This window comes from Oncorhynchus mykiss, chromosome 23, assembly GCF_057628025.1.
Source record: "Oncorhynchus mykiss isolate SJ-2025 chromosome 23, ASM5762802v1, whole genome shotgun sequence".
Taxonomy (NCBI): Eukaryota; Metazoa; Chordata; class Actinopteri; order Salmoniformes; family Salmonidae; genus Oncorhynchus; species Oncorhynchus mykiss.
The window spans coordinates 45147501-45173077 of record NC_143044.1 but is presented as its reverse complement, the minus strand read 5'-3'; the positions used below and the strand labels follow the sequence as shown (position 1 = coordinate 45173077).

Here is a 25577-nt window from a genome sequence, read left to right as displayed (position 1 = left end):
AAATCATGCCTTGCTGGTTTGCGCGAGTGAGCGCCCTTCGTTGTTTTTCCTTTCTATTGAATACGCTATTGTCCGGTTCAAATATTATCAATTATTTAGACAATTGACAACCTGAGGATTAATTATAAACATCGTTTGACATGTTTCGACGAACTTTACCTGTACTACTAGGATGTATTCGTCTGCATGTTTTGACCGCCTTTGAGCCAGTGGATTACTGAACAAAACAACAACAACAAAACTGCCAACAAAACTGAGTTTTTGGGATATAAAGAGGGACTTTATCGAACAAAACAAACATTTATTGTATAGCTGGGACTCTTGTGACTGCAACCATATGAAGATCTTCAAAGGTAAGTGATTAATTTTATCGCTATTTCTGACTTTTTAATTCCTTTACTTGGTTGTAAAATGTTTGTAAGCGGTGCGCTGTCCTCAGATAATCGCATGGTATGCTTTCGCCGTAAAGCCTTTTCGAAATCTGACAAAGCGGCTGGATTAACAAGAAGTTCATCTTTAAGCCGATGTATAACACTCCTATTTCTTTATTTTGAATTTGGCGCTCTGCAATTTCACCGGTGGTTGTCAAGGTGGGTTGCTAGCGGAACGCCTGCGCCAGAAAGGTTTTAAGAACAAATTCTTATTTGCAATGACGGCCTACACTGGCCACTGGGCCAATTGTGCGCCGCCCTATGGGACTCCCAATCACGGCCGGTTGTGATACAGCCTGGAATCGAACCAGGGTGTCTGTAGTGAAGTCTCATGTGCTGAGATGCAATGCCTTAGACCACCATATAACATGACATGATGACGCCACGTAAAATTTTGCGCTACACTTGCAACACAGCATTCCTAACCTAGCCCACAATGTCGGCTGTGTGGACCGAGCAGTCAACATGTCGAGCAGTCACTTGAAAGATTAAGAACATTTCAGCGAGACAACTCAAAGGCGAAATCCATTAATACCAAGGTAATGGGATTCATTGCCCTTGACTATCAACCGTTCTCTGTTGTGGGTGATGCTGGCTTTCGCCGACTGGTCAGGCACCGGTACACATGTTGTCCTACCGGAGTTACACAGTAACAGCGTCTCTGCTATTAGCTTCACGACATACTATGGAATGTCAAAAAAGATACATGTGAAATAACACTATTTGACGACTCAAATAACACTATTTGACATGTTAGCTAAGCATAGGACAAGCAAGACATAGCATACAGACAGAGCAACATAGGACAAGCAAGACGTAGCATACAGACAGAGCAACATTCATAAACAGACAAAATTCATAAAAGCAACAAAGTGTTTCCACACCTCACAAGCTACAGACAACATGGAAAGTGGCAATACACAGCTAGGGACTATGATCACAAATATGATTGACCTTTAGCCATGTATTGATACGTTTTGTGAAATTGTGATATGTGGTGCAGTTATGTGTGTCTGATGGCAGTGTATTCCAGACATGGGAAGCTCTCACAGAAAAAGCGGATTTACTAAAGGGAACTTAGTATATCCTTAAGGGAACTATACAGTCACCTCTCATGGCAGACCTTGTGGATCTGCTGCCATATGTTTGTGTTTTCTGTTTAACAAAAATACTGAGTGGAGGGGGAGCCAGGCCATTTAGGATCTTGAATACAAGATATGCGTCGGTGTATTGCACAAGAGTTTCCCAACTCAGGAGCTCATGCTTTCTGAGGATGTAACAGTGATGATTGCTATTGGGCTTCCTATCAAGCACTTTGAGAGCCTGTTTGGAGACAGACTGAATAGGTTTTAATGCTGTACAGCAAGCTTGGGCCCAACTAGTCAAGCAGTATGTTAAGTGGGGGAGTATCATAGATTTGAAGTACAGTTTTGCTACATCTGTAGTCAAACAATTTCGTATAAATCGGAAATTAGCTAGGTTGAATTTGGTTATCTGAATAACCTTTTTCACATGCTTTTTAAAAGAGAGGTTGGAATCAAGTATGATGCCAAGGTACTTAAAATCAGATACCACCTGGAGCTTCTCCCCTGACACATAGACATCTGGCTCAGTAGCAGCTGTTGCCCTCTTTGTGAAGAACATGCAAACAGTTTTTTTCCCACATTGAGATGCAAACTGAGAAGACTGATACCCCATGTTATTGATCCACAATCCATACAGTGGCTTGCAAAAGTATTCACCCCCCTTGGCATTTTTCCTATTATGTTGCCTTACAACCTGGAATTAAATTTGATTTTTGGGGGGTTTGTATCATTGATTTACACAACATGCCTACCACTTTGAAGATGACAAATCTTTTTTAGTGGTGTTGCAGACTCTGGGGCCTTTCAGAACAGGTGTATGTATATATTATGAGATTATGTGACAGATCATGTGACACTTAACTAAAGTCCACCTGTGTGCAATCTAACTAATTATGTGACTTCTGAAGGTAATTGGTTGCCAGATCTTATTTAGGGGCGTCATAGCAAAGGGGGTGAATAATTATGCACGCACCACTTATTCATTTATTTGAATATTTTGAAACAAGTTTTTTTTTTTTTTTCCCACTTCACCAATTTGGACTATTTTGTGTATGTCCATTACATGAAATCCAAATAAAAATCAATTTCAATTACAGGTTGTAATGCAACAAAAGGAAAAACACCAAGGGGGATGAATAATTTTGCAAGGCACTGTAAGTATGCCCCCAGTGCAATTCTAAAGTAAAATACATCCAGTGTGATTTCAACAGATTTGTCAAATTAACAAATTATTGTATTTTGTTGATTTTATATAACATTCCAACCTCGTTTAGCATGATCTATTCAATTATGGCACAATTCTACTATGTGTATTCATTTGTATCACTGTCAATGTCATTCTTTTATTTTGAAGGCTAACCGCAAAGTCCACTATTGTGGCTAATCCTTATTGTGGCTAGCTTCAGATGGATCCGACCGCCATTAATCAAATAAGAACTGTCTTATAAAGTAGAGTTATTTTAGATGACACGTAACTATATAGTTAGCTAGCTAACTATAGCTACTGAAACTGATGTCGTTTTGCTATGTTTTCGGGGAAGAACATCGTTTGCATCCATGAGCTAGCTAGCTATTTTTTATGACCACCACTGTATGTGAGCGAGACAACTTTACCAGTTCATAGCATATGTATCGATTAATCATTGTGACATATGAAATACGAGTGAAAATGTAATCAATGTGTAATAACTACGTAAAAAATGTATGAACGCGTTCAATTATTATGTGATGCGCAGTCATATTCAGGTCCTGATTGGTCAACAAGCTTATTTGACACGCAAAAACCCAAACCGTGTCCCATAGTATGAGAAATCCTGGTTGCGAATGAAACGACCAAACAAATGAACAACAAAACAGCACAGCATGTAAGTGAAAGAAATAGGTTTTGATTATGTTTTACTGGTAATGGGGACATACGTAAATGCCAACAAAATAACTTCTTGGTCAGCGTGGTGTGCGTGTATAACCTTTATTTAACTAGGCAAGTCAGCGAAGAACAAATTCTTATTTAAAATGACAGCCGAAACCGGACGACCCTGGGTCAATTGAGCGCTGCCCTATGGGACTCCCAATCTAGGCCGGATGTGATACAGCCTGGATTCGAACCAGGGACTGTAGTGACACCTCTTGCACTGAGATGCAGTGCCTTTGACCGCTGCATCCATGTGTGTGTGTTAACTATTTAACTGTACTAGAATGCTTAAAAGGCCAATAAAAAATTGTATGTCGCTTATTGGTATAGTTTTTTTTGGGCAAGGAAAATATTGGATATCGGACAAAAATGTAATATCGGTGCATCACTACTCCATATCAACACCATAGCCAACTTGGCCAAACTAACAAAAAGCCATTATCCAAAGACTAAACACATATTTCATTTTTACAGGGGAGCCCTTAAACTTTCCCATGTCCTTAGTGTTGATATTTAATAATCATCTACTCCAGAATAGAGCCTACAGTAGATACGGTCTTGTGGGCAGGCTTGACTCTACTGCCAGGTCACAGTCACGAACTTGCCAAATGGGAGGGTGACAACAAAGCTCAAACATAGGCTACATCTGGAGAATGGTAATGTAGCAAATAGGCTACATCTGGTGGAGGGTAATGTAGCAAATGTGTTACCTATGTGGGGAAGGGTAACGTAGAAAAGGGTTACATCTGGGGAAGGGTAATGTAGCAAATAGGTTACATCTGAGGGAAGGGTAATGTAGAAAAAAGGCTACATCTGGTGGAGGGTAATATAACAAATAGGCTACATCGGGTGGAGGGTAGTGTAGCAAATAGGCTACATCTGGTGGAGGCTAATGTAGCAAATAGGTTACATCTGGTGGAGGGTAATGTAACAAATAGGCTACATCTGGAGGAGGGTAATGTAACAGAATCAGAGCAGAACAGCAACAATATTGTGGAGAGTTATGGCAGTGTAGGAGGACTATGTGTCGTCTGTTGTTATTTGTAGTAGATAAACATTATACTGTAACAGACATAGCATCTACCTTCACTTAGATTAAAACAAATACGCCCCAGTGGTGCAATATCCAAAACAAGCTTCTAGGAAGAAACAAGGCCTATTCCATTTCAAACATGTTTCACTGGTTTAATGAGAGCCTATAAAATACAGCAGTTTAAGCTCATCTCCATTTCCCTTCGCTTAATCTTGTGTGTTTCTACCACACTATATACAAAAAGTTAGCTGTAAAAGTACCAGCTCAAGGTGATAATGCCTCATTTGTAGACAGAATACTGGGTTGAGTCAGTCAGGTTTTCACCAACTGTTGGGCTATGCAAGGTGCCTGACAATAGGCGGTTCCTAAGTGGCCATAATAAAACTAATATTCAAAGCATTTCCAGTTCTCCTTTCAGAAAACGCCTGTAGTAGGCTAACTACGCATTAATGTAGTTCATTTCAATGAAGGGACAAAAAAAGTTGCCTTGCAATCTATGGTTATGCCCTCCTCTGAATGGGCCTATATATTTTCAGTACCCATTTTATCGGTTGGGGTGTAAACGTGAGAGCTAGACACAATAACCATGACTTGGATCCACAGGATAGCACTGTGACTTCCAACAGGACACTATGGTTCCCTGGTTTCATTTCAAGTGCATGCCTTCTGGAGCGAGAATCTTGAAATTCTTTAACCTTCACATCTCTGTAGCCGAAACTACAAAATGAAAGTGTTAGGAGGGCTGGCAAGAGGCCACGTTTCAATGTGCTGTGCCCTGTCTGTTAAATGAACATTGCTTCCACCTACAGTACCTCCCTACTCTACAGCTCCAATCAGCAGGAAGGAACAAGCTATTGTGTTAAAATAAAAATAGAGAGTTGCAGCTGTTATGGAGATTAAATATAATCAAAATAAGCCTTTCAGACCCGGGAGTCTGGGCATTCTTGTGGCTGCCGTCACCTAGCAACTAGTGCTTGACCACTCCATTGTGCAAACTTATGTTAAGTTTTTGCCCCTCATTAGCAGCATTCCTCCTTCGACCGCGAGGTATTAAAAGATTAGGGAACACAAAGACACAATTTCACTGACTTTTTGATATTCCCTTAAGATAATCATTGACCAAATCAGTGTGTGTTATACTACACTAAGTCAATTGTTGATCACTTCTGAAGGTATAATAGGTAGTCCGTCGGTTGTGAAAGTTTGTGCACTGCAGTAGCCCTCCTCTCACAATGCATGCTCCAGAGAAACCTTCACAATGATATCCCACAGATGAATTGCCCTTTAGGCTGCCTTATTTGTGGCTGGTGTCCTGAGTAACTGGTTTAAAAGTATGAAACAGGAGAAAGTGTATAGTTCCCGGTGGGTGGGGGAGGTCAGTGAATTCAGTGCGCACCTAAAAAAACATGTTATATTTTCCAATTAAAGTGAAATTCCACACAATAATGTGGAAAAATAAAACACACTAAACTGTGTTAGCAGTGCAGTTACGCTAATTATGTTACCGGATATAAATCCATTTCACCTGCTGCAGTTCAATAACCAAAAAACATAATTTCTAACTCAAGGTATTATGTCATAGCTGACACCCCATTCTTTCTGCAGACATCTTTGAATCTTAATATTTAACCGTTTTTGGAACAAGTGGTCGCATAAAAAACAGAGGGAGATTTGACCATAATTCTGTTACCAAACATTGCACCTCCACAGTTCTACCAGTAAATGTGTTTTTGAGAAATATTGTGTGTGAATTGTTCAAAGTAGTCCTTGTACATAGAGTTGCATGGTTTGTTAAACTTTGAAATTAATGGTTTTATTTGGCATACATTATAAAGTGAGGGGGAAAAAAAACTTACCATGGAATTACCCTGTTCATTAAAAAGAGGCTGGGTTTGTTTGGTTAGCCCACACCCCCATCTGACAGTGATTGTGTAGACATGTGAATGATTCCCTGGTGAAAAATAAAATGCAGCCAGATGGATTGCCGAACAAGGTTCACCTTCGGTGAAAGCAGAGCCTGATGAGTCGCCAAAATCATGTTTCGAACAATACAGAGGTCACACTTTGAAGTATGTAGCCACAGTCATAGTCCACTCTGAAACCTTCTCATGCATTATTCAGAGGGACGACTCCAAGGCAGTATCAAAAAGTAAACAACGCCACATAAAAAATTTGAGTCCGGAAATCTTATCATCTATTGAAACAGGCCTAAAAGTTAACGGTAGCATGTTTCAGTTCTAAAATCGTCAGGATTTTTTCCAGTGGCTCATTCGGTTGGTTCTTGCAACACCGGCATTGTGGGTTTGATTTCCACATGGGCCATATAGGCCTAATATGAGATGCTTTGGGAAATTTAGGAGCACATAGCCTACACTGATGACATGGTTTGAAGTTGAGTGTTTAGTAAAGCAGGGGCTATATTTGAGACAACATTTCAGGGTGGTGGGGGTTAGGGAACCCAGCTGAGCAAACGTAGACCTTATTTCACATCCTTTCGAGGGTCCCCCCTACATACACAGATCCTTCTCTAGGGTCCTGCCTGGTTTTCACATGCCCTGAAGGGGATCTGTGTTTGTGGGGATCAGCCACATGCCAAACAGACCGACAAACAGATGGAGGAGAGAGCTCAGTCTCAGCTGCTTGTACAGGCCTCTGGAGTCTATACGGGTGACCGAAAAACAACAGAGTTGAAAGAGGGAATGTTGTCTGTGCTGAATGACTGTGGAAAGGAACGGAATGCAGATGGTACAATTTCATCGCAGTCACAATGAATCTGCACTTCTCAAAATTGAATCTGCACTTCCCAAAATGTCAAACATTACTGCTTTGCAAACTTAAATTAACTTAAATGTACTGTCACGCAATCGGGCAAGATGGGACAGATATGTCAACAATACCTAGGCGGCAGGTAGCCTAGTGGTTAGAGCGTTGGACTACTAACTGAAATTTGCAAGATCGAATCCCAGAGCTGACAAGGTTTATATATATATATATAAATATATATATAAAAAAAGAGTTGTTCTGCCCCTGAACAAGGCAGTTAACCCACTGTTCTTAGGCCATCATTGAAAATAAGAATTTGTTTTTAACTGACTTTTTTTATTTTTTGTTTATTTTTACAGGGACAGTGCACATTAATCAACGTTTCAGTAAAAGTGCCGGTTTTAGCCAGCCGGCTAATTTTCAACAGTCCCTTGCCTAGTTAAATTAAGTAGTTCTCTTTCAACATGCCACTGGGCCAGGTGACTGATGAATATGATCATAATCGTGATTTAGCATATCACTAATGTGAGGCTAGCCCAAGAGGGTTTCAGTGATAGTTTAAACTCGGAAATTCATGGCAGAGAAGCCCTCGCTCGTAATCATTCCTTCAAATGCCAACCTCAACACTCAGCTGCTAGTCGGCCTAACAAACATGCATGCAATGTCATATAATAGATGCCATTTAGTAGACGCTTCTGTTGAAAGCAACTTAGTCATGCGTGCATACATTTTATATATGGGTAGTCCCGGGAATTGAACCCACTATCCTACACTTGCATTCTAGGCTAATATATGGCAGCTTACCCAATGTGCAGAACACATTACTTAGTGATGGATGTTTCAGTTGTGTAGAATATCAACTGTATCCTCATGCATTAGTTTAGTAAAAGTGTATTCATAAGCTTTAGGATTATTTTTTAGTTGGTAGAGGACATTGTGGACCATTCCAGATCCGGCATCCTTCACACTGTTTCAAGAGGGGTGTGCTCAAAGGTAATAAGTGTGCATTTTTGGAAACAAGTGCACCTATGGCCATGCTCTGTTTTAATCTGTTCTAAAAGTGATGCAAGGTTATTTTTAGCAGATGGTAATATTAATATGTTTCTTACTGTTGCAGGATTTCAGGTCACGGTGAATAATAGGCACAACAGCCTCCTCGTGTAGGTAGTGCATGCCCCTGGCGATTTGAACAGCCCAGTTGACAAGAATGTGTGGGGGTATCCTCCGACCAGTCAAAGCCCGGGTAAGAGTCCCTCCACGAGCATATTCCATCACCAAGCACAGGTTTGGCTCCTCAAGACAAACACCTTCAAGTTTTATTATATTGGGATGTTGTAGCATAGAGAAGAGCTTGGCCTCTTGCTTAACACCATCCGAAGTTGCAGTGATGTCTTCGTCAGGATCCTGTCGCGCTGCCTTCACAGCGACCTCTTGGTCTTTCCATGCCCCTCGGTAAACTTTACCAAATCCCCCGACACCGATTACTTCCTCTAAAACGAGTTCGCTAAAATCTATTTGGATGGGAGTACTCGGACGCTCCCTCACCCCTACCGTGCTACCGCCTGGAAGCCTGTAAATGGCAGGTTGATAGGTAACATAATTTGCAGGGAAAATCCCGACTCGATGGTTAATTTTACCCGTCCACCATCCTTCATCTCCCGAGATCGCAGCATCCTTCGAGAGGACCTCAACCACGTCCCCCCGCCGCAGACTAAGTTCGTCTTCTCCAGTACTTCCATAGTCAAACACTGCCGTCCACAGCGATCTGGACAGGGGAGCGGAATGAGCCCAAGCTCTTGCAGTGGGGGAATCTGTCCAGGCATGCTCTCCCGTGTCTTTCGGTTGCCCCTCGCCGTTTGGGAAACCGCCCTTGGAAATATCCATTTCTCGGTGGCTGTAGCCGTACCATATAGGGAGCAAACTGTTGACGAAAAAGCAAACGATCAAAGGACCTCTAACTGGAATGCTCGTGAATCGTTCAGAACGATATCACAAATGGGCAAGACGGTTCCAGCATGGTATTCCAAAGTCCTGGTAAAACGCGTTTGCTACTTTCATCTCTCCGCGTTGAGTTTCTTTGTGGGTCAACTTTTGATAAAGTTACGCTAGTTGGAAAAAGCAATGCATATTTATGTAGCTAACGAGCTACTTCAGAAAGTGTACATGAAAGTTTACCCAGTCCCAACACGGACAGAGTGAAAAATAAGCCCATTACATCTACTTAACTTAATAGCTAGCAAAAAGTGCATAGCTAAATGTGCTAACGTTAGCGGCTACCTAATTTAGTAGCTAGCAAAAAAGGGCATAGCTGAACGTGCAAACGTTAGCTCCTGAATTTTCAGGCTGACGTTTATCAAGTGCCAAAACAGTACCTGCAGTCACATTATCGAAATAAACTTGGGTTAAACACCAGAAACATACATCAACATCAGGATTAGCTATATTATTGTTGGTAACTATGCTATTGCTAAGTTTTCAGTTTCAGGCAAGTTTAGCTAACGTTAGTTGAATCGCTCTCCAAAACCTTTAGCTGGCTAGCTAACCCATTCGCTATACTACTATAGTAGCTAGCTAACGTTAGGTCAGCCCATTGACTGCACTGACACTTGAACATTTGGAGCATACATTCTGCTAATGTCTTGTCGTTTAACAAACAATGGAACGTTTTGTTGCGTTGAAATGATTCGCTAGGATCCGAAAGATATCAAACGTTTCAGCAACTTCCCTCAAAACAACCCGTACGGCACCGCCATCGCTCCAACTAGACTCATCCGAACTGTCTGACACACTATTCAGCGTCTGGCTGGTCCTGGGAAGTTTGCGAACGCTGCTCGAGCTGTTCTGTTCTACACGCAGATTGGTGAATTTAGCCTGACGTGACATGCCTGTCCCTATAGGAAAACGAGGAGGAGCAGTTGGGAGAGTTGCCTCGGTGTGCAGAAGAGGGCGCGCTGTGATGGAAAATTATGCAATATTATCGATGATAGCAATAGTAGGCTAATAATGAATTACTGTGCAGCCGTGCGTAAACTCATTATTTGTCAAGCACCAACACGACAATCACATCATAAACCAACGAGTAATAACTGTTTATTAATGATTCATAAACTAGCCTACATTAATTGGCCTATAATTTAGGCCAGTAATTAACTGTCTAGGCCTATTTATTAACCCTTTTAGACCGTATTTTTCAACAATTGCATGTACTTTTTAAGAAGTTTTTTTTGTGGGTTTTAAAGAATATGGCTAAGGCCTAAAATAGCTTAGTTGGTTCTAATAGCCTTGTAAAAAAATCCATTGAATGTCAAGTAGTTATATATTAGTGTTTTATAACCACCAAAAATGACCAGTTATAAATAGGGCCAAGAGCTAGGCTTTAGCTCAGAAAGCTAGCACAGGCCTGTGGCACACATTTGCTGACAACACGGCGCTGGTAGGACTGATCACTGACGGCGATGAGGCAGTGTGGTGCCAGGACAACCTCTCCCTCAACATCAGCAAAACAAAGGACCTGATCGTTGACAACAGGAAATGGCGGGGAGAGCACGTCCCCATCCACATCGATGGGGCTGTAGTGGAGCAGATTGAGAGCTTCAAGTTCCTCGGTATCAACATCACTAAGGAATTAACATGGTCCGCATACTCTATACACCCACACAGTTGTGAAGAGGGCACGTCAGTTCCTCTTTCCCGAAAAGATTTGGCATGGGCCCTCAGATATTCTAGAAGTTCTATAGCTGCACCATTGAGAGCATCTTGACTGGCTGCATCACCGCTTGGTACGGCAACTGCAAGGCACCTATCCACAAGGCGCCACAGAGGGTGGTGAGTACGGCCCAGTACATTTTTTTTACCTTTATTTAATGAGGCAAGTCAGTTAAGAACAAATTCTTATTTTCAATGACGGCCTAGGAACAGTGGGTTAACTGCCTGTTCAGGGGCAGAAGACAGATTTGTACCTTGTCAGCTCGGGGATAAGAACTTGCAACCTTTACTAGTCCAACGCTCTAACCACTAGGCTACCCTGCCGCCCCATCACTGGGGCCAAGCTCCCTGCCATCCAAGACCTCTACACCAGGCGATGTCAGAGGAAGGCCCAAATTGTCAAAGACTCCAGCCACCCTAGCCATAGACTGTTTTCTCCACTACTGCACAGCAAGCATTACCAGTGCACCAAGTCTGGAACCAACCGGACCCTGAACAGATTCTACCCCCAAGCCATGAGACTACTAAACAAGACTGCTAAATAGCTAAGCAAATGGATACCCGGACTACCTGCATTGACCTTTTTTGCGCTCTCTCTCTTGTACTGCCTCTATTAACACACACTGGACTCTACCCACACACTCACACATAGTTACACTGACACCCCAACATACACATACACTACATATGCCCACACGTGCATAGCATGTGCAGACATGCATACTGACGCCCTACTCTCGCACACGCACACACTCACAGACACATTCCCACTCATTACATATGCTACTGCTACTCTCTATTATCTATCCAGTTGCCTAGCCATTTTACCTTTACCCATATGTACATAGCTACCTCAATTATTAATTATTCACTGTGTATTTATTCCTCGTGCACATTTCTATTTTATATCTTTATCTTAACCATGCATTGTTGGGGGCCTCCCGAGTGACGCAGTGGTCCAAGACACTGCATCGCAGTGCTTAAAGACGTCACTACAGACCCAGGTTTGATCCCAGGCTGTGTCACAACCGGCCGTTTCCAGAGACACATAAGGGGGCGAAATTTCCTTGTCCCATCGCGCTCTAGCGAACTCCTTGTGGCTGGTCGGGTGCCTGCAAGCTGATATCGGTTGCCAACTGGAAGGTGTTTCCTCCGACACATTGGTGCGGCTGGCTTCTGGGTTAAGTGAGCAGTGTGTCAAGAAGCACTGCGGTCGTGTTTCGAAGGATGATTGGTTCTCAACCTTCGCCTTTCCCAAGTCCATAGGGGAGTTGCAGCGATGGGACAAGACTCTAACTACCAATTGGAGAGAAAAAAAAGTGGTAAAAGTACAAAATAAAATAAAAATGCATTATTGGAAAAGGACCCATAAGTAAGCATTTCACTAGTCTACAACTGTTGTTTATGAAGCACGTGACAAATATAATTGTATTTGACATACTGTACCTGGAGTTGAACCCAGACATTCATACCTACAAATGGCTTCAAAACGGCATACGTACAATTATATATTGTAGGCATATCTCATGGGATTTGGGTGACTTGTCAAAGACTCCAGTCACCCAAGTCATAGACTGTTCTCTCGGCTACCGCACAGCAAGCGGTACCGTCAAGGTCCAAAAGGCTCCTGTCATAGTCGTGTGTATAGGGTGCAGGGAAGTCAGGCGCCGTTAGAATCAAACTGAGTGAAATGGAGTATTTAATAACAAATAAAATAAACATACTCCAAACACTAAATGTAACAATAAATAAAGTGGGTACGAGGACCCGTCGCGCACCAATACAAAAACCAACACAACACTGAAATACAAACAATCTCTGACAAAGACATGAGGGGGAACAGAGGGTTAAATACACAACAGGTAATGAATGGGATTGAAACCAGGTGTGTAGGAAGACAAGACAAAACCAATGGAAAATTAAAAATGGATCAATGATGGCTAGAAGACCGGTGACGTCGACCGCCGAGCACCGCCCGAACAAGGATAGGCTTCGACTTCGGTAGAAGTCGTGATAGCTCCTTAACAGCTTCTATCCCCAAGCCACAAGACTGCTGAACAATTAATCAAATGGACTATTTACATTGACACCCCCTCTCCCTTCATTTTTACACTGCTGCTACTCACTGTTTATTATCTATGCATAGTCACTTTACCCCTACCTACATGTACATATTACCTGGACTAACCTGGACCTGTACCACATTGACTCGGTACCTGTACCCCCCCTGTATCTAGCCTTGGTATTGTTATTTTATTATCTTACTTTTTATTTTATTTTTACTTTAGGATATTTAGTAAATATTTTCTTCACTCTATTTCTTGAACTGCATTGTTGGTTAAGGGCTTGTAAGTAAGCATTTCATGGTAAAGTCTACCCCTGTTATATTCAGCGCATGTGACAAATAACATTTTATTTTATTATTTTACTTTGTATATACATTACCAGTCAAAGGTTTGGAGACACCTACTCATTCAAGGGTTTTTCTTTATTTTTACTATTTTCTACATTGTAGAATAATAGTGAGACATCAAAACTATGAAATAACACATTTGGAATCATGTAATAACCAAACAAGTGATTAACAAATTAAAATACATTTTAGATTTTAGATTCTTCAAAGAAGCCACCCTTTGCCTTGATGAAGGCTTTGCACACTCTTGGCATTCTCTCAACCAGCTTCATGAGGTAGTCAGCTGAAATGCTTTTACAACTGTCTTGAAGGAGTTCCCACAAGTGCTGAGCACTTGTTAGCTGATTTTCCTTCACTCTGCGGTCCAACTCATCCCAATCCACCTCAATTGGGTTGAGGTCGGGTGAGGCCAAGTCATCTGATGCAGCACTCCATCACTTTCCTCAGTCAAATAGCCCTTACACAGCCTGGAGGTTTGATTTTGGTCATTGTTCTGTTGAAAAACAAATGATAGGCCCACTAAGTGCTAACCAGATGGGAATGGCGTATTGCTGCATAGTGCTGTGGTAGCCATTCTTGTTAAAGTGCCTTCAATTCTAAATAAATCAGAGACTGTGTCACCAGCAAAACACCCCCACACCATTCTCAATACTTTCCACCGGTCTAATGTCCATTGCTCGTGTTTCTTGGCCCAAGCAAGTCTCTTCTTATTATTGGTGTCCTTTAGTACTAATTTCTATACAGCAATTCGACCATGAAGGCCTGATTCATGCGGTCTCCTCTGAACAGTTGATGTTGAGATGTGTCCGTTACTTGAACTCTGCGAAACATTTATTGTTGTACTACAAGACGAGGTGCAGTTAACTCTAATGAACTTATCCTCTGCAGCAGAGGTAACTCTGGGTCTTCCTTTCCTGTTCTTGCCATAATATGGACTTGGTATTTTACCAAATAGGGCTATCTTCTGTGTACCACACTGATTGGTTCAAATACATTAAGAAGGAAATAAATTCCACAAATTGACTTTTAAGTAGGCACACCTGTTAATTGAAATGCATTCCAGGTGACTACCTCATGAAGCTGGTTGAGAGAAGGCCAAGAGCGTGCAAAGCTGTCATCAAGGCAAAGGGTGGCTACTTTGAAGAATCTCAAATATATCATATATTTGGATTAGTTTATCACTTTTTTGGTTACTACATGATTCCATATGTGTTATTTCATAGTTTTGATGTCTCACTATTATTCTACATTGTAGAAAATAGTAAAAATAAAGAAAAACCCTTGAATGAGTAGGTGTGTCCAAGATTTTGACCAGTACTGTATATTATATACGTTATGTAAGCCTATTATTATTGTTATTATTATTATTATAAGAACTCATGCGTTAATTTTGATATGCATCACTGCAAGGCTACTGTCATTGACACGTTCCACGAATTATTCATGGACTATTTATGCTTTATATTCAATCATCAGGATAGTACTTTAAAAATATAATCAATAGTGTTTATATAATGTTCGTCCCAACGAAGTGAAAAACATTTCATGTTGATTTACAGTAAATTTTAAATGGGAAATTCCGTCAATAACCATAAAGCAGATTCAATTCGATTCAGGATCAGCTCACAAACTGCATGGGTTAGTGATGCAGCGCTGTACAACTGCTCGTGCTCTCTCAGGATCTACGCATCTTGGACCCAAGAGACAGCCGTCCACCATGTGAGACCTGACATTCGGATGGAATGATGCGGCGAGCAAATCGCGAATGATAGTTTGATAGAACCCACAGACCTATAATTTCAACATGGTAGGGGCGTAATAAATGGGCTACATATGCATTTGTACATCGTTTGTAGAATCCATCGCAGTTGAGGAGGATGGGCTCGCAACTGGTACAGACTTTGCGTCAAGGGGTTTGGGCATCATTGACCGGAGGATGGTACCATGACCCGGACCAGAACAAATTCAATAACTCCTGTCACCTCTATTTGTGGATGTTCCTTCTGATGTTGCCACTGTTACTACATTTGGTGAGTAAATTAAATCGAAGGCCCAGATCTTGTGTAATCTAGGCTATAAGGTTTTAGTGCGCCGCCGCATCACTAAGAGCCCTTTTAGTTAACAAACACGGTTCTCTTGGAGAAACATTCCAGTCTCATTTTTTATTTAGAGCGATATTTTTTATCTTCAGCCCTGAAACTTTTCCGCTTATTTATTAATTAATTGTATTGACAGAAAATTGAATTGTCGCATTTGGGACGTAGGTCTTCCACGGCGATGAAAAAGCAGAGAATTCCAGGCATTGTAACACAGCGTTCATAAAGACGAGCCGCAGCACAGCTAAACCGTCTATCCCTTTTGGATGTGATAGTAAGCCTACTTCAGGCATTCATTCGCATTTGAGCAAATTAGTGTCTAGTAGGCCTAGGTCATGAATGCTGTTTCGGTTTGGCTTAATTGAGTCAAGATAGCCTATACAATTATTTCGAGCACCAGATGTGGGCTCTTTAATGTGTCCCTTTATTGCCAACGTAATGGAATTGCATCTATTATCTTGCAGGAATGCTATACACTTATCAGACCTACTGTGTTTCAGAATAGTACCTCTTGTCTGCTTAAATACATGAGTGGTTTCAATTAGTAAAAAACCCACAAAGCTTGTTTCATAGTTTATTTAGAATTCATTTTATATAAAAAGGTCCAACAACATATGAACTGTTCTGAAAACCAAAAGCCTTCTAGTTATTTGTGCAGATGTTAAAGTGATGGAGTACTGTCATTGTTATGTAATGGAGTAATATTGTCCCACATTAACCATTTTCAAGCAGATGTAGCTGAAGAGCCAAAGGACCACATTATATGGGTGGAGCATTGACTTCTCAATCAGATCATCCATAGGAAATAATTTTTCAGTATCGCCCTTGGCTGTTTGAGCATAATGTTACATACAGTTGAAGTCGGAAGTTTACATACACTTAGGTTGGTGGAATAAGTTGACTGTGCCTTTAAACAGCTTGGAAAATTCCAGAAAATGTTGTCATGGCTTTATAAGCTTCTGATAGGCTAATTGACATGATTTGAGTCAATTGGAGGTGACCTGTGGATGTATTTCAAGGCCTACCTTCAAACTCAGTGCCACTTTGCTTGACATCATGGCAAAATCTCTGGCAATGTCATCTACAAAATAGCCTCCAACACTCTACTCTTCAAACTGGATGCAGTCTATCACAGTGCCATCCGTTTTGGCACCAAAACCCCATACATCACCCACCACCTCGACCTGCATGCTCTCGTCGGCTGGCCCTCGCTACATATTCGTCACCAGACCCACTGGCTCCAGGTCATCCATAACTCTTTGCTAGGTAAAGCTCCACCTTATCTCAGCTCACTGGTCACGTTAACAACACCCACCCGTAGCACGCGCTCCAGCAGGTATATCTCTCTGGTCATCCCAAAAGCCAACACCTGCTTTGGCCGCCTTTCCTTCCAGTTCTCTGCTGCCAATGACTGGAACGAATTGCAAAAATCGTTGAAGCTGGAGACTTATATTTCCCTCACTAACTTTAAACATCCGCTATATGAGCAGCTACCCGATCGCTGCAGCTGTACATAGCCCATCTGTAAATAGCCCATCATATCTACCTACCTCATCCCCATATTGTTTTATTTACTTTTCTGCTCATTTGCACACCAGTATTTCTACTTGCACATCATCATCTGCATATTTATCACTCCATGGTTAATTTGCTAAATTGTAATTACTTCGCTACTATGGCCTATTTATTGCCTTACCACCTCACGCCATTTGCACACACTGTATATAGAGTTTTATTTTTTCTATTGTGTTATTGACTGTACGCTTGTTTATTCCATGTGTAACTCTGTATTGTTTGTGTCGCACTGCTTTGCTTTATCTTGGCCAGGTCGCATTTGTAAATGAGAACTTGTTCTCAACTAGCCTACCTGGTTAAATAAAGGTGAAATAAAAAATAAATAAAAATCAAAAGAAATCAGCCAAGACCTCAGAAAAAAAATGTAGACCTCCACAAGTCTGGTTCATCCTTGGGAGCAATTTCCAAATAGCTGAAGGTATCACGTTCATCTGTACAAACAATAGTACGCAAGTATAAACACCATGGAACCACGCAGCCGTCATACCGCTCAGGAAGGAGATGCGTTCTGTCTCCTAGAGATGAACGTGCTTTGGTGCGAAAAGCACAAATCAATCCCAGGACAACAGCAAAGGACCTTGTGAAGATGCTGGAGGAAACAGGTGCAAAAGTATCTACATCCACAGTAAAATGAGTCCTATATCGACATAACCTGAAAGGCCGCTCAGCAAGGAAGAAGCCACTGCTCTAAAACCGCCATAAAAAAAGCCAGCTTACGGTTTGCAACTGCACATGGGGACAAAGATCGTACTTTTTGGAGAAATGTCCTCTGGTCTGATGAAACAAAAATAGAACTGTTTGGCCATAATGACCATCATTATGTTTGGAGGAAAAAGGGGGATGCTTGCAAGCCGAAGAACACCATCCCAACCATGAAGCACGGGGTGGCAGCATACCAAATACTAATTGAGTGTATGTAAACTTCTGACCCACTGGGAATGTGTTGAAAGAAATAAAAACTGAAATAAATCCTTCTCTACTGTTGTTCTGACATTTTCACATTCTTAAAATAAAGTGGTGATCCTAACTGACCTAAAACAGGGCATTTTTACTAGGATTAAATGTCAGGAATTGTGAAAACTTAGTTTAAATGTATTTGGCTAAGGTGTATGTTAACCTTGAACCTATGTGACTTCAAATGTACATTACATTACAGCCTCAGATAGCTCCTCTGGTGTTAAGTCTTCACCCAAGATGAAGGGGAATGTTTCAGACTTCTTGACATATTATTGAGGAAAGGGTGGGATGCACTCTGCCTAATGTGATGAAGAAGAATAAGAAGTATTTTTGAATAATTATAAAGTTTTGGTCAAGATCGGTGTTTTGAGATATTGAGGGAGTTGGTGTGTTTTTTCCTCAGGCTCTTCCGCCCACCACCATGGCACTTAGTATATACTGCACCTCAGTCACCATTTTCTTCATCACCATAAAGATGGTCAACTATCGCCTCCATGTGATGTTTGATGAAGGCGACGTTGTGACCCCAAGCAGTCTCTCTGATGTCATCCAAGGTGCAGAGAATAAAAGCAACACCTCAGATTCATGTCTTCCAGCTAAATTAAGGTGAGCATGTTTAATAAAACAAAATGTATAACCAATATATTCCGAAGTATATATAGTTTGAAGTAGTGCTTTTGTCTTGAAAAACATGTCATCCTTTGATAAAGGAACTACCACAGATGACCACATACTCTCTACATCTTTCCAAATAGGAAAAGCAGCACTGTTCCTGACAGTGTTGCCATGACAATGTTGACCAGAAACAGGCCGAATCCAGTCATCCAGGTTACAGTAAAACAGACAGAGACGGACCCTGGGTTGATTGGAGTGGTTAGTGTACCATTTTAACTACTCTTGAGCTACATTCTACCACTTCTTATACTGAACTAAAATATAAATGCAACATGTAAAGTGTTAGTCCATGAGCTGAAATAAATGTTTCATGAGCTGAAATAAAAGATCCCAGAAATGTTCCATTCGCACAAAAAGCACATTTCTGTCAAATATCCCTGTTAGTGAGCATTTCTCCTTTGCCATGATAATCCATCCACCTGATGGCTGTAGCATATCAAGAAGCTGATTAAACAACATGATCATTACACAGGTGCTCCTTGTGCTGGGTACAATACAAATTATCATTACACAGGTGCACCTTGTGCTGGGGACAATACTCTAAAATGTGCAGTTTTGTCACACAACACAATGTCACAGATTTCTCAAGTTTTGAAGGAGCGTGCAATTGGCATTCTGACTGCTGGAATGTACACCAGAGCTGTTTCCAGATAATTGAATGTTCATTCCTCTACCATAAGCGTCATTTTAGAGAATTTGGCAGTATGTCCAACCAGGCTCACAACTGCAGACCACATGTACCCACACCAGCCCAGGACCTCCACATCCTGCTTCTTCACCAGCGGACTCATCTGAGACCAGTCACCTGGGGATTATTGCTGTCTGTAATAAAGCCCTTTCGTGGGGAAAATCTCATTCTGATTGGCTGGGCCTGGCTCCCTAGTAGGTAGGCCTGGCTCCCAAGTGGGTGGCCGACCCATGTCTGCACCCCTGCCCAGTCATGTCAAATCCATAGATTAGGGCCTAATGAATGTACTTCAATTGACTGATTTCGTTATATGAAATGTAACTCAGTAAAATCATTGAAATTGTTTCATGTTGTGTTTATATTGGTGTTCAGTATATATTATGGAATATACATTTTTGGTTTAATGAGCACCATTTTCCCCCTTTTTCTTTCCACCATCATCCATATCTCTTGCCCTTACAGGAGTGTCCAAAATCAGAAAACTTAAAGAATACTGAAGGTACTGTACTCTCATATGTTTTTAAAACTGGTCTGATTCCCCCTACAACAGGAAATTGATTTTCTATTCTCAAATCTCACTGTGAGAATGAAATGTTCTTCCTGGAATGCATTGTATGGATGTAGTGATACATTGATTAGCACTCTTTATGCTAGTCTAGCACATTATTCAAATTCAAATATGCTCAGATAAGCATGCCATCAGCTTCCAGTAAATGTTGTCTCATGTTGGTTTTGCAAAGTGTTGCTGTGAAGATCAATATCCTTTATTGTTAGTTAGAGCAGAAATTGTAACGACTGAGATGTAATTTTTTTGTATTTATGAGTCTAAATTCCTGTCAATATGCTCTTTGTAACGTTAGTATATCTGTTGCAGCCCAGAGTGACAGTATCCCTGAGGAGAAACAACCCACAGAGAGACTGCAGCCTGAGGAGGAATTCTCCCCAAAGGACCTGTCTAGACCCAACCCTGACCAGGCCACCCCTCTCCTGCTGGGGGAGCAGAAGCATGTGGCTCATAGGGAGATTGCTGATGAAGGATTGCCCTCCTCCAAGGGGAGTGATGAAGAAAGAAGAGAGCAGAAGGAACTAGAGAAACAGGCCCAACAGGACCCCAACAACAACTCTCTAGAGGCCATTCAGGAGCATGATGACCCCCTCCCACCTCCTCCTCAGCATGACCAGCCAGAGGAGACATACTGCTCGGACGAGATAGCTGTTGTCTTGGTTGACAACTCTGGCCCATCAGACCGCCTGGACGAGAACGACACATTCAAGATCATCATCACAATGAGCTGTGATGCCCAGACGGCTGCGGAGCTGGAGGAGTCGGTCAAACAGAGCATCCTGGAGTCTGCCCAGGCACAGATGGTCATCGGCCACCATGGAGGGGCTGCTGGCAACTGCCTCAACAAAATTCCTGTTATCACCTTTGACTCGCCTGAGGATGATGAACAGAGTGGTGCAGAGAATGAAGGGGAACCGTTATCTAAGGTTGACCCTGCTCAGCTGCAGACTCCAAGCCCAGATGGCCAGATTACCAAAGAGTTGATGAGCTCTGACTCTGCTGCTCTGGACTGCCGGGACTTAGGATACAACAAGGCAGACCTGGAACACCCCACCCCCCTGTCGACCACACCCGACAACAGCTCCTCTGGCATCGACATCCACTCCCACCCTGATGAGAACGACCCTCCAGACCTCAATGTGGATGCAGATGGCTTCCTGCGAATCCCATCTACGTTCAGGAAGTACGGCCCGGGGGGCAGGACACACGTGCGAGGCCTGAGCATGGACAGTGGGAAGGATGCAGTCCTCATTGCGGACAGATCACAGAACAGACAGACTACCATGACCTCGTCTAAGTCAGACCTGGAGGCCAAGGAGGGTCAGATCCCCAATGAGACCAACTTTGTGGAGTTTGTTTCACTGCTGGAGTCCATTAACACCACCAGGGGAGCCAGTGGAAACCCACCAGAGGAGGCGACAGAGGAGGGGGACAGAGCCGAGAAGGAAGGTGAGTTTAGCCATATGCATAGTTTCTTGTCTTTCCTGAAATGTATCTTCACGGAGGGTTCTCCATATACAGCGCATTCTGAAGTATTCAGACCCCTTGACTTTTTCCACATTTTGTTAGGTTACAGCCTTATTCTAAAATTTATTACATCGTTTTTTTTACCCTCATCAATCTACACACTATACCCCATTATGACAAAGTAAAAACAGGTTTTTAGACACTTTTGCAAATGTATTAAAAATAAAAAATACAGAAATCAGCCAAGACCTCAGAAAAAATATTTTAGACCTCCACAAGTCTGGTTCACACAGATCCTTTACTCAGTACTTTGTTGTAGCACCTTTGGCACCGATTATAGCCTCAAGTCTTCTTGGGTATGACGCTACAAGCTTGGCACACCTGTATTCTATTCTTCTCTGCAGATCCTCTCAAGCTCTGTCAGGTTCGATGGGGAGTGTCACTGCACAGCTATTTTCAGGTCTCTCCAGAGATGTTCGATTGGGTTCAAGTCCGGACTATGGCTGGGCAACTCAAGGACATTCAGAGACTTGTCCGGAAGCCACTCCTGCTTTGTCTTGACTGTGTGATTAAGGTCTTTGTCCTGTTGAAAGGTGAACCTTCGCCCCAGTCTGAGGTCCTGAGCACTCTGGAGCATGTTTTCATCAAGGATCTCTTTGTACTTTCCTCCGTTAATCTTTCCCTCGATCCTGACTAATCGACCAGTCCCTGCCGCTAAAAAACATCCCCACAGCATGATGCTGCCATCACCATGCTTAACCGTAGGGATGGTATTGGTCAGGTGATGAGCGGTGCCAAACCGAGGAGTGGCTTCCATCTGTCCACTCTACCATAAAGGCCTGCTTGGTGGAGTGATGCAGAGATGGTTGTCCTTCTGGAAGGTTCTCCCATCTCCACAGAGGAACTCTGGAGCTCTGTCAGAGTGACCTTCGAGTTCTTGGTACCTCCCTGACCAAGGCCCATATCCTCTGATTGCTCAGTTTGGCGGACAGCCAGCTCTAGGAAGAGTCTTGGTAGTTCCAAACTTATTTCATTTAAGAATTATGGAGGCCACTATGTTCTTGGGGACCTTCAATGCTGCAGACATTTTTTAGTACCCCTCCCCAGATCTGTGCCTCGACACAATCCTGTCTTGGAGCTCTACGGACAATTCCTTCAACCTCATGGCTAGATTTTTCCTCTGACATGCACTGTCAACTGTGGGACCTTATATAGACAGTTGTGTCCTTTCCAAATCATGTCTAATTAATCAAATTTGCCACAGGTTTACTCCAATCAAGTTGTAGAAACATCTCAAGGATGATCAATGGAAACAGGATGCACCTGAGCCCAATTTCGAGTCTCATAGCAAAGGGTCTGAATACTTATGTGAATAGGCTATTTCTGTTTTTTCTGTAAGTGGCTCTTGATAAGTGTCTGCTAAAATGTAAATAACATTTTTAGGAGAGAAGTTATTGTCTCTGTTGTGTTTTAATCATTCTTTACTGGTAAAATTGAAAAGGGAAGTTGTTTTTTCAGAGGACGTCACTGACGCTAACTCAGAGACAGAGAGCCAGCAAGAGTGTCCAATCCCTCCCAATACTCTGGCCACAACAGAAACCCTCCACACCATCCCTGAAATACGGATCCCCATTGTGTCTCCAGACAGGTAAACCTTTTCAAATGTCTCTTAGATATAAAAGGCCATCATCACAATTGACTTTCTTTTGTTCTTTAATCTGATCGTTATTGTAAATGAATAAATGTTTTGATCGTTGTACAGTTTGTCCTCTACTCTCAGTCCCCAGACAGACCAGGATAAAGAGCCAGACTACGACTCCCTGCCCTCCCAAACATCTCAGTCAGAGAGCTCCATGCTCCAGGTAATATGCAGACCAGAGGCCACTAACAAGGAGGACGCCTATACTTTCCATACAGTCCACAGTAAGTGCAAAATGTTGTGGTGTGACGTAAATTCTCTGAAGACTACAAACTCGTTACAAACCCTGGATAATGTAGTAGTGAATTGTCTGTGCTATTATTGCCCAGCTATTGTATAACATAGTGTATATGACTTATGTCACATCAGGTAAGGGTTTTAAAACTTGAAGATCTGTCTGTTCTCTATTCAAGGAGACAGACCTCGTAAGCTGTATGCTGAGAGAGCGCTAAACCTACCCCTGGGAGCTGAACTTATCACAGGCAACATGTGGTGCACATTTTTATTTGATATGTAATATTTGTATAAAGTTATTGTTGTGTTCTATCCATATTTGACATTTTAGTATTTTAAAACTTTTTTTGCCTTTACATGTCGTCCTTGTCGTGTACCCAGTGATCTCCTGTCCACTTCCTCCAACTCGGAGTACCAGGACGACCTGGCGGGCCCACACACAGACTGCCCCTTCCAGCGCCGCATCATCCCTGCACACAGGCTCCGGCCTCGGAGAACGCACCCCGAAATCTTTCAGGTGACCACACCCCTTTCTCCCCCTCCCTTCTTCCCCTCCACCCATTCCTCCTTCCCTTCCCCCTTACACAATCTTCCAAGTGATGTTACCCATCCTCCACCCCTTCACCCCCCCCTCCCCTCTCCTCCCCACTCCCCCCATAAACCACTATTCGTCCCAGACAGTGGGTGCAGACAGCCAAGGCCAAGCAGTGGTCTGACTCAGCACTGCAAATCAGAGTGCTGGCCATTCATCACACAATAGCAGGGCTTAAGCCACGGGCTGATTGTTTCTTGAGCAGATGGTCAGCAGGCCAGAACATAATTACAAATCATTTGTAGACTGCAAATTGACCGCAAGAAGCCCAAACAGATATAATATTTGACTAAAACATAATCATTTCAAATTGCTTGAAACCCGCGTGCCACCAGTTGGGGTATCCTACACTATAGTGATTCTGTGAGCAGAACAGGATCTGTCTGCCTGGCTCAGACATCACATAGCTCACCGTCCCTCTCAGCAGCTAATTCACAGAATATGGTTCACAGAACATGCACACGCGTTTGAGTTATCGGTTGGCCGTTAAGGGATATAATGCCAGTTGCACATTGCTGAAAGTTGATTGATAGACAGGAAATACATTAGGTGAAATGCACTGATGATTATTACTGAAATGTTGTAGCTGTATCAGAACTGATCTAAACATTATCTGTGCCTTGACAGTGTGTAGTCAGTTATGTAACCCTTATGACTAAAGATTAAAGTGTTATTGAGATTTTACACTGCAACCTGAATTGCACCTCTGACAGGAGGAGGACTCGATCGGTGAGTCGTCAGAGACCTCCACACAGGAAAAGCCCTCTCCTAAGCTGTACTACAAGCTTAAGCTTTTTCCTGGGAAGTGGGTGAACATCTTGTATGACCGGCTGACCTTGTTGGCGCTATTGGACAGGTAAGAGAAAAGGCCCCTATTCTATCTTTCCTTTTCCGTCTCTCAGCGATTGGTCAATTTGTTGACGGAGACTTTACTTAGATTTTTGCCCTTAGGAACCAGGATGTGGTGGAGAACATAGTGGCTGTGTTCCTGGCCTTCCTGGTGGCCTTCCTGGGGTTTATCCTGCTCAACCACGGCTGCTTCAAAGACATCTGGGTTTTCCAGTTCTGCGTGGTCATCGCTAGCTGCCAGTACTCGTTGTTAAAGGTAAAGAAGGTATCTATTTTTGTAACAAGGGATAAGGCCTAATCAACTGTAATCATTGCTTATCTGTGTTGACAGAATTCAGATCAGTGATAGGGTGTGATAAGACCATGCCATTGTCACTGCCCTACCACATACTTTCACTGCCCTGCCCATTTCACTGCCCCACCCATTTCACTGCCCCACCCATTTCACTTTAGCTAAGTACTTCCTATCTGACACATTACTGATGGAAACATTTCTCTGTCAGTCATCGACTGTATCAGTTAGTCACATTAATAACGCTTGAAACAAATTGTTTGTATTACAGAGTGTGCAACCTGATGCAGCCTCGCCAACACATGTGAGTCTAAGTGGAACATACTGTGTTCTAAAAGTGTGAAGATACATTTTCTCTGGTTGTTTAGTATCCAGGTTTTTTCCAAGTAGACGGTTCGAGGTTTCTCTGTTTCATTTCTGTCCCCTCTTGATGTTTTCCAGGGACACAATCAGATTGTTGTCTACAGCCGGGCAGCTTATTTCTGTATCTTCTGTGGCCTTATTTGGATTCTGGAACAGATGTTAAGAAGGAAGGACCTGCCTGTG

The 25577-nt window shown here is 42.4% G+C and overlaps 2 protein-coding genes across 6 annotated transcripts in view; one reads left to right on the top strand and one right to left on the bottom strand.

Annotated features, from left to right (window-relative positions):
- The window catches only part of LOC110502981 (mitogen-activated protein kinase kinase kinase 21), a 40577-nt gene extending 29131 nt beyond the window's left edge, over positions 1–11446 (bottom strand). For all 3 annotated transcript variants that reach the window (XM_021581341.3, XM_021581342.3, XM_090217541.1), the window contains exon 1: positions 8334–11446. In XM_021581341.3, coding sequence (XP_021437016.3) covers positions 8334–9108 — 775 coding nt within the window. In that variant the 5' untranslated portion in view covers positions 9109–11446. The remainder of the gene's footprint in view (positions 1–8333) is intronic.
- A 3496-nt stretch (positions 11447–14942) lies between these two features.
- LOC110502980 (pecanex-like protein 2) overlaps positions 14943–25577 on the top strand; it is a 46478-nt gene continuing 35843 nt past the window's right edge. For 2 of the 3 annotated variants that reach the window (XM_021581339.3, XM_090217540.1), the window contains exons 1-13: positions 14943–15372; positions 18374–18576; positions 18726–18843; positions 19796–19832; positions 20208–21347; positions 22884–23013; positions 23128–23288; positions 23478–23556; positions 23680–23815; positions 24604–24746; positions 24842–24995; positions 25303–25335; positions 25473–25577. The exon at positions 25473–25577 is cut by the window's right edge and continues 67 nt beyond it. In XM_021581339.3, the coding sequence (XP_021437014.3) occupies positions 15220–15372; positions 18374–18576; positions 18726–18843; positions 19796–19832; positions 20208–21347; positions 22884–23013; positions 23128–23288; positions 23478–23556; positions 23680–23815; positions 24604–24746; positions 24842–24995; positions 25303–25335; positions 25473–25577 (2592 nt within the window). In that variant the 5' untranslated portion in view covers positions 14943–15219. The remainder of the gene's footprint in view (positions 15373–18373; positions 18577–18725; positions 18844–19795; positions 19833–20207; positions 21348–22883; positions 23014–23127; positions 23289–23477; positions 23557–23679; positions 23816–24603; positions 24747–24841; positions 24996–25302; positions 25336–25472) is intronic. The other variant, XM_036960805.2, reaches the window with a different exon arrangement.